The 11,927-nt window shown below is 56.5% G+C and overlaps 1 protein-coding gene across 1 annotated transcript in view; it reads right to left on the reverse strand.

Annotated features, from left to right (window-relative positions):
- The window catches only part of NR2C2 (nuclear receptor subfamily 2, group C, member 2), a 37,046-nt gene continuing 25,119 nt past the window's right edge, over nt 1–11,927 (reverse strand). The window contains exons 6-14 of the mRNA XM_010862481.1: nt 11,888–11,927; nt 11,119–11,212; nt 8,320–8,453; nt 6,855–7,032; nt 5,866–5,987; nt 5,157–5,296; nt 3,931–4,068; nt 2,403–2,508; nt 1–1,037 (exon numbers count right to left, since the gene is read on the reverse strand). The exon at nt 11,888–11,927 is cut by the window's right edge and continues 11 nt beyond it. Of these exons, the coding sequence (XP_010860783.1) occupies nt 863–1,037; nt 2,403–2,508; nt 3,931–4,068; nt 5,157–5,296; nt 5,866–5,987; nt 6,855–7,032; nt 8,320–8,453; nt 11,119–11,212; nt 11,888–11,927 (1,127 nt within the window). The 3' untranslated portion in view covers nt 1–862. The remainder of the gene's footprint in view (nt 1,038–2,402; nt 2,509–3,930; nt 4,069–5,156; nt 5,297–5,865; nt 5,988–6,854; nt 7,033–8,319; nt 8,454–11,118; nt 11,213–11,887) is intronic.

An 11,927-nucleotide genomic window follows, 5' to 3' on the forward strand; every position in this document is an offset into this window, starting at 1 on the left:
CCCGAAGTCTGCAGTGGGAGGCCCAACAAGTGTTCAGAAGGCCCACCTTGCACTTGCTGGGCAGACCACTCCATCTGCCGTGAGCAGCGGAAGTGATGCAGCGATGTTTTTGGTTGCCGCAGGAATTGGTGGTTGAATCCAGTTCTGAGAACCAGTCACAGAGGAGCCCACGGAGGCCCATCACAGACCAGGGAACCCGTCAGCATGCGCTTGGGCCGAGGAAGCTTCGGGTTCAGAGCAGCACGCGTGTGCCCCCGCACCGTCACCTCCTCCATGCCTGGGGCTCGGCTGCCAGTAGCAGCGTGCGCGGTCAGGAAGGACTCCCTTGAGCAAGTGATTGTCTCCCGTACCCTACTGCATTTTCACAGAAACCATTAGCATTTCGGCAAAAGACAGACACAGTTTTCCATCTGCCCTGCACATTGGCAAGGTGTTGCTAACATTATACATTGATAGGAAGTGCTTACAAAGTGCTAGTATTATTACCCTGGTCATTAGTAGCTATCCCAAGGACACTGTAATATATACACACATACCGTTCTCTTCGGTTCTTTTAGTTTTAATACTAGTCTCTGACATTATAAAACTCTGCTTTTGTTTTTTGCCCTTTGAGAATTTCTGGATACAAATTGAGTTAAAAGATTGTTTAAAAATCTGTTGCTTCATCAAAAGGCATTAAAACATCTCTTACGGCAGGAGCGGAGCCTACGAGTCTTTTAGTGGCTACTGTCTGGGACTAACAGATGCGGAGAAGCCAGGTGGGAACAGCTAACATATGGAGTATTTGCACATACCACAACACCACTACTCTACGGTCTGTGTCTCAGCGGCCCCGGCGCTCCTCGGCAGGGCGGGCTGTGCGCTATAGGCTGGCTCCGGTGATCTGGCCGTTATACTCTGCTGTCTCCATCTTGAGGATGTAGGGGATGATGCTGTCTATCGAAACGTTGCCAATGAGGCCAGTAAAAAACAGCTCTTCCGTTATGCTGGAACTCATCAGCCTGAGTGCCGGCAGGCGGACGAGAATGCGGGCCAACCTGTAAGAGGGGGGTCGTTAGAGGGGGCGGGGTTGCGGCACTCCAGGCTTCACCCAGACAGGGCCTGTCTGCAGCCCTCGGGACCGAACCAAACCGCCAGTGTCTGCTCGTGCTTTCCTGATTTCAACAGTCGCTCTTGCAGGACTTTATCGTGAGTGCAATGGTGATGTACAAATATGTTCCCTTCTTTGTTTATAACAACTCTCCCCAACCCCACCAAAAAAAACCCTGGCAACCTGTTAATGAAGGTAGGTTAAACTAACCTTTCGAATCACTACACACGTTGAGGAGGAGAATCGAAGTCTATATTCACTGATAAGAACTGCATGACACACAGCTGAATAGAAGCTTAACAGTGGGATGTGCACCAGCAGGAATCATGTTTGGACGTGTGTGTGAGTAAAGGACTCAGAAGGACAGTCACCAAAATGCTAACTGTTGACCTCTGGGTATTGGGATTTTAAGTGATTTTTATCAATTAAAACCTTTTCTGTGTTGCTCTAATTTCCAGTGTTCATTTAGCATTGTGATTAAAAGGAAAGCAGTAAGATGTTTATTCTGAAGGAGCCCCAGGAAGGCACACCACGGCCCTGTCCTGCAGCTCCCTGGACGGGCCAGTCCACCGGCAGCGCCCAGAGGGGCGGGCGCTGGGACGCTGTGCTGCAGGGCACTTTCATCAGGAGGGAAATGGTGGAGAAGCTGCGGCATCTCCTCAGCCACGGAAAACGACTTAAAGAATATATACATACTTGCTGAATATTAAGTGAAAAAGATGCTAGTACAAAATGGATCTTGCTTTGGCAAAAGCTGTGTCTGGCCATGGCAGCGTGCCTAAAGCAGGAGCAGGCTCTCTGCCAGCCAGGCTGGGCAGAGGTCCCTGGGGCCCAAACATGATAAGCTTGCACTTGAATAAAGGAATTTTTAAAATACTAATTTACGCAGGGAGTGGATGATTATTTTGTACAACCCAGTTGCGTGCTGTTGGGGTCGGATTTGGTTTCTGTCAATGGACTCCTGTGTCAAGCGCTCTAGCTAGCACCGTCTCCTCAGTGCGTGGGGAGCCAGGGGCAGAGCTGCTGACTCTTCTGGACTCGGGGGCGGTCCCTGTGAGAACTCATGTCTCACAGGCACTGTTAGCCCCAAACAAGAGGACGACTCCCAACCCCAGGTCTCGCCCACAGTCACCCAGCAACACTGGGACGGCCTGGGCTTCCTGATCCTCCGCACTCTACTGTCACCGAGAAAACGCAAGAATTAAAGTGTGATTGAACGGAGGCTCTACCGGGCTGCCAGAAGTGGAAGGCCAACGTAACTGATATCTGCAGCTAGGTCCAGCCTCGCCCCCGTCTTGCCCGTGTGCCTCACCGGTAGGTGTCTTCCGAGTAGGTTTTCTGAACGTAGTCCTGCAGCTCCATCTGCGCCTTTTCTTGGAATTTTTCAATCTGGCTTGTGCTGGTCAAACCTGGATGATCTGAAGGAAGAAAAGGACGGCAGATTGCCCTCTGTGTATTTGGAAAGCCTCACGTGCAGACTTCTTAGTACTTTTTAATCACACTTCTGACAGACTCCTCAAGTGCAACAGACTGAGCTCTGGGGGCTGGTCTAGGTCAGAGACTGCTGCTAGAACGCTGGTCCCTCCTCTGCTCTGCCGAGACCTGCAGGTTCCCCGGGTGCCCGGCCCCAAGTAGTCACACCAGCCTCCGCGGTCCCACTGGGGTTGGCTCTAGACCCGTGACTTCCTACCTACTCTAGGAAACACATACAGAATCGGGAGTCACCATCTGCTTTCTAGACACGCCAACATGTAGTGTCTCCCGTTCAGTCAGCTATTTCCTCGTTCCCGAGTAGGAGGCTGGCAGGTGTGGGGTGGAGAGGGTAAGCTGGGGCCTCTCAGGAGGCTCGAATGGCCACGGGCAGTGAGCAAGGCTGGCCACAGCCACTTACTCTCACCCGCAGCTCCGCTGCCTCTTCGCTGTGACCAGCCTTTCGGCGTGCCCTGCAGCTGCTGCCCTGCAGAGACTGCAGGTAAACGTGGGCAGGCTCCGTCTGTGCTGGAGTATGTGCTAACACAGCGAAACCTTGGCAAGAGCACGGCCAGCAGAGGGCAGTGGCTGGGGGCTAGCTGTCCCGTGGTAGCTACAGGGGATTGGTTCTGGGACCCGCCCCCAGATCCCCTGCTGTCCTTTACGTCGAACGTGCATGTAACCTACACATCTGTCCGTATACTTTTAAATCCCCTCTATATTACTTTCGTTGGAGAAGGAAATAGCAGCCCACCCCAGTGTTCTTGCCTGGAGAATCCCAGGGACGGGGGAGCCTGGTGGGCTGCCGTCTATGGGGTCGCACAGAGTTGGACACGACTGAAGCGACTTAGCAGCAGCAGCATATTACTTTCGAACTCCTGGAACATTTTTTTCCTTTTGTTTTTTTGGCCACAAAGAATGTAGAAACTTAGTTCCCCAACCAGAGACTGAAACCGGGCGCCCTGCGCTGGAAGCTCGGAGTCTCAACCACTGGACGGCCAGGGGCGGCCCTTGAGTATTTCTGATTTGTGGTTGGCTGAATCCACCAGTGTGGAACCCGTGGGTACAAAAGGCTAAATGTTACTCAGTTTTGTAAGCTGTGGTCTCATTTGGCCAACGAGATACAAATGATCCTATCTGTTAGGATTCAAATGACGTCTATTGAACATAGGAACTTACTACAACATTGGGACTATAAAAACAATTGTAACAAATGTCCTGTTGACGTTAGCAGTCAGCAAAGCACACGTGCTGTGGGAACAGTCGGGCACGTGGGGCTCTACGCTGCTGGCAGCCTGGCAACACGCCCGTGTGCGAACTATCAGTAGCTCAGGTGGGAACCCGCCGCGAGTGACCACCGCATATCTTACCGGGGCTAAAGAGAACTATAGCTTTAAGGTATGCATACTCATAGCCGTCTATATCCAGTCTCGCCATACTGTTACAGAACTCCTGGAGCTTCCAGATGTGCTCCATGACTTGCTTTATCCGGTCTCCAGAAAGTTTATCTAGAAATCAACACAGACATCCTCTGAGAAAGGCCGGTGAGAACAGTAAAGGAGCTAGGTTCTTGGAGGGACACAGATTGGAATAAAGGAGAGAATTTCACTTTTAAATGAAAAATCAGTTATCTCAAGAGCCCCGTCTTCCAGCTGTAGGGGAGGTGGCTGTAGGCACCCACACTCTGCTCCGCTGTGTCCCCACCACCCCACCCCCGGACAGCGACTCTCCCTGGGCAGCCCTGTGGCCCGCACGTGCTGAGGCCCACATGCCAGATCCCATCAAGATCAGTTCTTTCTAAGTCTCAGCAGGCACTGAATAAACATGTGCCGACCTGAACACCTTGGCATTTTTTAGTTGCTACAACAGTTTCGTTTACTGTCTGGTTTAGTCTTCATGACAGTGTCTTGCTGAAGGTAGTGTTATGTTCAGTTAGAAATAAAACTAAAGCTCATTTGTGAACAAATCTAAAACTCTATAAAATGCAACAGGTTATAAAAGTTACCTCTATGTAACTTCTGAAAAAGTAACTAGGAACACGAAGGTGTGACTAGGCGCCTCCAGCACCAGGACGCCCAGCGAGGAGGGTGGCCGGCTCCAGCTTGGCGGCAGGTGTGACGCGCAGGGTCAGCCTAGACCCTGGGCAGCGCGGGCCCCCGACAGTCTTCAGGGTGCTGCGGGCACACAGCACGCAGGGACCACACAGGCTGCTTCCGAGCCCTGACGCGGCCCCGACCTCACGGTGCGCCCCGCGCCCACCCACGCCCTGCGTGGGTGCCGTGGACCCGGGCCTGTGCCCCAGGGCCCAGCCCTCCCTGGAACCTGGTCTCCCACATGCAACCCCGAGGAACAGTTTCTAATCCACAGGGTCCTGAGGGTTTGTGAGCTGCATCAAAGGGTAACCTGTCCATGAACATCAAGACAGAGATGGTGACTACTCTGAAAACAGCACAGAATGTCTGCATCAGAACTCAACACCTTTTCCCTTTCATCTTTGTTACAGGAAAAGCAGCAGCCGGGTAGGAATTTAAACACTAAACCCGGTGGCGACGTGAACGCCCCTCAGCCCGGCGGCGCTGGGATAGGCTGGCCCTACCTTCCTGGATGCTGTTCTGCAGGTGGTTGACGATGGCAGCCAGGATGGTGGAGAGGCTCATGACCTGGGCGCACTGGGCCAGGCCGAGGGTGAAGAGCTCGTTCCAGCAGGCCCGCACCAGGCTGGTGTTGCAGTCCTGCCTGGGGACACAGAGGCGGCCGGGTGTGGGGCCACTGCCCCTGCCCCAAGCCCTGCACACCCCACCCAAGTCCCGTCGGCGTGCGTGTGCCAGAGGCCTCTGGAGGGCTCAGGCCTGCTCTCCACGAACGCAGCGTCCACACGATGCCTCGCATGAAGTCCCTCTGAGGACAGACGACTCTCTCAGCAGCCCTGGGTGGGGCTGGCCCCAGAGGCTGCAGCGACCAAGGGGAGCTCCCAAGGCTAGAGACGTGTCGCTGCCCAGGGAGGGGTGGGTCTCCACTCAGGACAGCGCGAGTAAGGACCCCTGAGACCCTGCCTCAAGACTCGGGGACAACTGCCTTCCGTCCACTCCGTCCCTGCTCCGGCAGCACGCCCGAGGTGCGTGGAGGAGGCGCAGTAAAGGTTGGGGGATGACACAGCCCTGGCAGCCAAGGTGGTCTCTCACCACCAGTCTGCTGACTGTATTCATTCACAGAGGAACACACTGGAAGGGCCCTCAGACCCCTTCCGGGCCGTTTCTGGAGCCGGGGAGGTCCTGCCAGGGACACAGAGAGGAAGAGCCACTCACCCGAGGGCCTGGAAGGCGGGGATGGACCTGGCCCAGTGCATGGAGAGGAAGAGCAGGCGTGAGGCCGACTCGCAGATGTAGTGCACGTTGAGGTACTCGGGCATCGGGCTGGGCATCGTGAGCTGCAGGAGAGGGCACACGGCCCGGGGCCTGTCAGCACCCAGCCCTGTACAGACCCTCTCGGGAGGCGGGCCCACCCAGTGAGCTGGGGTCTGACGGGCCTGGAGAGCGGGGGGACAGGGCCCAGCTCATCCACAAGGACGCGCTCCCTGACGCTGCCTCCCGGCACTGGTTCTCAGCAGTTCCACTCGGAGCTGCAGGTTCAAGTCTAAGTCCAGAGGGAACGGGTGGGCAGGGACTGGCAGGCGGTGTCAGGGAACAGCGAGGCAGAGCAGAGCACAACCCAGGGGGCCGGGCTGGGCCCCAGGAGCCCCTCTGTCCCAGAAGGGCTTGAATGCCTCTGCAGCTGGAGTCCCCCCAGGGACCCTTGCCCTTCGATCCCTGGGCAACGGCAGGCAAGGACTCACGAGTTCATTCTAGTGAAGAATACTGGAGAACTGAAGACTCACTCTGCAGACCTCGAGACTAGGGGCTCAGGGAGCCTGGGAGTATCCTCAAGAGAGACGTGAGGCTCGGGAGGTGAGTGCAGAGGGGGGCCCTGGGGACCTGACCAGCCTCCAAGCGTATGTGAGAGCTACTTTCGGTGGCCCCAGCGGGCAGGAGGGCAGGCCCAAGAGCTGGGAACAATGCCTGTGGGAGCCAAGGGCCTGCCTAAGCTGATGCTGGAGCCAGGCTGTCCTGGGAGGGTGGACGGCAGGGCAGCCTGCCTTGGCCTGTCCTGGCAGCGACAGGAGGCCACACCAGCCTCAGGGTCAGCGGCAGAGCCAGATGGCCAGGCGAGCAAAGACGGGCGAGAAGGCTGCCACCACCTGGACGGGCTCACTTCCAGGTCTGGTTTTTAACCGCGGCAGGCAGGCGGAAGCCCTCACCTTAAATGTGACGTGAGTGTCTGAGAGGAGGGGGCCCTCGACCTCAATGATGGGCGTGGACTGGTCTCTGCTGATGACATGGATGCCCCCGCCGCCGCTGCCGTCGATCCCGTCCGCCAGGCTCGGAGGCGAGGCGCTGTCTGTGGTGTTAAGTGCCTTTGCTAAGGTATCAAATGCCCTGCGAGCAGAAAGGGAGCAAGCACGTGCTGTAAGTCCACTTCCAGGAGCAGCGCTCTAGCTGAGACATCCTTTAGGAAAACAGCCCAGCAGGAAGAGATAGTTACCTCTGCCTGAGAGGAGCAGCAGCGGCCGCCATGCGTGTCTCCCCAGGGTCTCAGACACTAAGCTAGATGTTATTTGTTCTCACACATAATTTTTGTTTTTCAGAACTACTCTCCAAGGTATAATTCCCTCCATCTCAGAGATGTGAAAGCTAACTTTGCCAAGGCTACCAGGAGTTAAGTGGTAGAACTGGAATTTGGCCTAGCTCACATTCCGCCCTCTTTCCACCGGATCCAGACTGGCATCTTCTACCAGACCACAAGGGAACCTGAGGACCGCTGCCTGAGTGGCCCCCGCATGGCCTGGCCTGACGGGCAGGAGTGGCAGGTCCAGCAGAAAAGGTGCCATCTCACCGCCGGCTGTGGGGAGTGCGCCCGGGCAGGGGGCACGGGCGTCCAGCCGCCTGGTGCCATCTCACCGCCGGCTGTGGGGAGTGCACCCTGGCAGGGGGCACGGGCGTCCAGCCGCCTGGTGCCATCTCACCGCCGGCTGTGGGGAGTGCACCCTGGCAGGGGGCACGGGCGTCCAGCCGCCTGGTGCCATCTCACCGCCGGCTGTGGGGAGTGCACCCTGGCAGGGGGCACGGGCGTCCAGCCGCCTGGTGCCATCTCACCGCCGGCTGTGGGGAGTGCACCCTGGCAGGGGGCACGGGCGTCCAGCCGCCTGGTGCCATCTCACCGCCGGCTGTGGGGAGTGCACCCTGGCAGGGGGCACGGGCGTCCAGCCGCCTGGTGCCATCTCACCGCCGGCTGTGGGGAGTGCACCCTGGCAGGGGGCACGGGCGTCCAGCCGCCTGGTGCCATCTCACCGCAGTATCTGTCCACCCTGAGGGCTCTGTCTCAGCTCTGGACTCACCGCTTGAGAAAATCAGGCTAAAGCACAAGCGAGAAAGGCACTGCGCTACTGACGTTTAGGTCCAGTAAACAGTGGCAGGCATGCTTGGACTCGTGAGCTTCCCCTGAATTACTCAGTCTCCTTTATCATCTGGAATGAAGTTTTCAGACTGTTTTGTATCACGTAACCTGAACAGGTCCACATCCCCATAGTTAAAACGAAGAATCAGACACGCAGGGACCTGTGACAGTTCTGCAATCCGCCATTAAATACGGGGTAGGCACCCAGTGCTGCCCCGCCCTCGCAAAGCGTAACTGTGTGTTGGGAGGCCTCCGCTCTGGCTCCGTACCGAGTGATCTCGTTTGCAGACTGGTCCTCCGGCTGTGTTTCTGCAGTGTCACCGTTGTTAAGGGGTCCACTGAGGTTGGCGAGGGAAGTGACTACATTTGCCAGTGTGCCCAGGGCTCCCTGGCTTGTTTCAGCCTGTTAACCAGAAAACAGTGATATTAAAGATGAACATACACACGTGCCTCTCAGGAAAGTGAAGGTATCATTTTGTTTTAAAAGCAGCTTCTACGGAGGTGTGACTACAGTGGGCAGTGAGAGGAAGTGCTCTTGGTAATCAAACACTTCTGCATCTGGACTGTGACGGCAGTTACACAAACCTACACCCAGGTAAACTGACAGACAAGGGACAGACAAGGTGACACTCAGACAAGCTGGTGTCGCCAAAGCTTAAACCTTTGTGCTTCAAAAGGTTATCGGTAAAGTAAAAAGACAACTCTCCTCCCACACACAAAAGACAACCCACAAAACGGGAGGAACTTTTTGCAAATTATACATCTGATGATGGTCTAGTAGCCAGAATAGCTAAAGAACTCTAACAGCTCAATAACAGGAAGACAAATAAGCTAGTTAAAAATGCAAAAAAAAAAAAATGCAAATAAAAACCACAGTGAAATGTCACATCACACCCACTAGGATGGTCACAGTCAAAAGACATATAATGTCGAGTGCTGGCAAGGACGCGGGGGCAGCGGGAGGAACAAAGTGCACAGCTGCTGGAGAACAGCCTGGCAGTTCCTCAAAAATGTAAACGTACAGCTGTCACCCGACCACAGCGATTCCGTTCCTAGGCACGTATGTAAGAAAAGTTAAAATACACGTGCACAAACACTTGTACACAACGTTCACAGCAGCATTACTCCTAAGAGGCAAAAAGCAGAAACAACGCGACGTTCATCAGCTGCCGAATGGATAAACCACACGACACGCTATTTAACGGCACTGAGGAGGCCGCGACACGGTGAACCTTGAGAACATTACGCCACAAGCGCAGCCAGTCCCAAAGGCACGTGCCCCACGGCTCCCTCTATACGCAAGGCCCAGTACGGACAAAACCACAGGCAGAAGCACACGAGCGGCTGCAGGGCTGAGAGTGGGAGAAGGGGCAGTGACTGCTAGTGGGTTCAGGCTTTCTGTCTGGGGTGCCGGAATGCTCTAGAATTAGTAGGAAGAGCTGTAACAATTTTGTTAATATACTGAAAACCACGAATTACATGCTCAAAGGGTAAATTTTTCTGGTGTGTGAATTAATATCTCAACTTTTTAAAAAAGAAAGCCAAAAAAAAAAAACATAAATCAAGGTACATAAATAAAAACGTCTGCTGTATCGTGATTACACACGTGAAAGAGCAGAATCAGTGGAAAAGATCATAAACAGAAAAGCGATCAATAAATCACAGAACCACCACGTAACAGAATATGGATCTGATCTCTCTCATGTGAACACAGCATGTCACAGATACGCTGCAGAGTGAAAGAGACCCCACGCCTGGGCCCGTACCATGAGCTGCCCACGGTCCTGAGCTACTTACTGCTCTGCAGGACGCAGCCCCGTGGAGAGGAGGCGAAGGGAGCATGGGTCTCGGTGGTATTTGAGATACCGTTACTTTTATTCAGAGTAAATGATTTTGAATGTATAATTATTTGATAGGAAAGAGCTTCCCAGTCAGCTCCTGAGAACACCTGCCCTCAGGGGCTCTGCGGTGCCCCTGGGGCGGGCCCTGCAGGGCGGGCGCACTGGGCCGCCTGTCCTCACGGTGCTTCACTCCTGCTGCCCAGCTGACTCCGAGCCGTTAGCGGTTAGAGTGGGTGCTGCACGCTTCATGGACCTGACCTCCTCAAGGTTCCCGTCGCCCCTGCCTGGTGGGCACCTGCTCTGCACCGGCCTCTGTGTGGGTGGCACATGGGACGGGGTGCTGTCCTCGGCCATCGGGAGTTCGGGGCGCTCGGGCCCTACTTCCTGCTCCTGGTGTGCCCGCCCCTCTGCCCAGGCGGTCAGTCATGCCCCACCCGTCTGCTGGGCGAAGGCCACGCGCCTGGGGAGACGGCTCAGCGGCGCCCGAGGCCACGAGGCCGACCGCCCTGCGGGAGACGGTCAGAGCAGGCAGCGGGCCTCAGTGGCCCTCAGTCCTCGTCCCCTTCCCCTAGCCCCAAGAGGATGCCCTGGGACGCACTGCGTGTGCCTGAGCAGACGGGGCCCGGCTGTGGCTCTGAGGGGCAGAGCGAGGCCGGCACTGTCCCCGAGGGGCTCCTTCCAGAGCAGGGCCTCGGGCTCAGTGCAGCTGCCGCCCCGTCACTTGGGCTGTGTCGGGAACCACAGGCCATAGACACAGTGGGCTCCCTTGCCAGGATAAAGCCCTCTCCTCAGTCTCCTCCCCAGGAGGCAGCCAGTGTCTATGTCTCAGGGTGACAACCGTCTGGGTCTGCACACTGGGTTCCCCGCAGTTGCCCCGCTCTGTCCCTGTCAGCCCTGGCGGGACTTCTTCCTGTGGTCGCCTACTACAGAGGAACTGGGGGCTGCTGCCAGAGGCCGTCTTAGGAGAGGCAGCGCTTCCCCAGCCGGCCGGCAGTCTGCCCAAGTGCATTACCGGGGGAGAGACCTCAGAAGAAAAGAGACCACAGAACATTCGCCAAGGAGAACGCTAGCTCCTGACGTGCTGTGACCATGAGCAGCCCACAGCACGGCTGTACCCAGGACACGGAGGTGCGGAGTGCACACCCTCCACCCTGAAGCTGTGAGCAGCGTGCGCGTCAGAGCGCCCGCGTGGAGACAGAAGCAGGAAGGGCGCGAGCGGGACATCACCTTGCAGTCCGTGGCCAGGAGAACCGTTCCGTCCTCACGGATCAAAGGCTGCTGGATGTTCACAAGCATCCCTGGATCAAGAAGACCTGTTTGTCTAGTTAAGACATAAAGAAACCCAGAGTAGCTTCCAGTGTTTAGTGCAGAGTTCACACTGCACTGACCCTGTGCATCTGCGGGCCAGGCCGGAGGACGCGCTCGCTTGCTCACTCGGCGCCAGCGAGCCGCCAGCCCTGCTCTGCAAGGAGACGCGCCTGGAGCCGGGCCTGCCCGAGACAGGACGTGGACACGCCTCTCGGCTCTCCCAGCGCTGCCACCTGATCTCGGAGCACCAGCAGGGCATTCCCAACCCTGGGGCGCGCCACAGTACAAAACAGGGCTTCTCGTTTCCCTCTGCTCCTTTAAAGTTAGGTTTGAGAGATCGCACTAAAAACAACGTGTCACTGACCCGTGGTGCTGCCCAGACCACACCTGGGTCTCACGCCTTTTATCTCTACTGCAAGAGCCCCGATCCTGACTCACGGAACAGCCGTTTTCCTGCATGAACGATGCCTGAACTACAGCACGTAATCCGAGCCCCTGAGACAGGAAGCTCTGACCCCATCCTGGACCCCTCCTGAGCCCACCCCCCGAGGGCCCATCCAGGGCTGTGACTGCAGCAGCTCCAACTAGGTGGCCGAGGCCCGAAGGTGGGGCCATCAGCCCCCCACAAGGATCACCTGCACCACCCACGTCAGCTCCAGGGCCCCCCAGGCTGTTCACAGGCACTGACCTCGCCCCATCCTTCTCGGCCACGAACGTCGGCGTGGCTA

This window comes from Bison bison, unplaced genomic scaffold, assembly GCF_000754665.1.
Source record: "Bison bison bison isolate TAMUID 2011002044 unplaced genomic scaffold, Bison_UMD1.0 scf7180017864482, whole genome shotgun sequence".
NCBI lineage: Eukaryota > Metazoa > Chordata > Mammalia > Artiodactyla > Bovidae > Bison > Bison bison.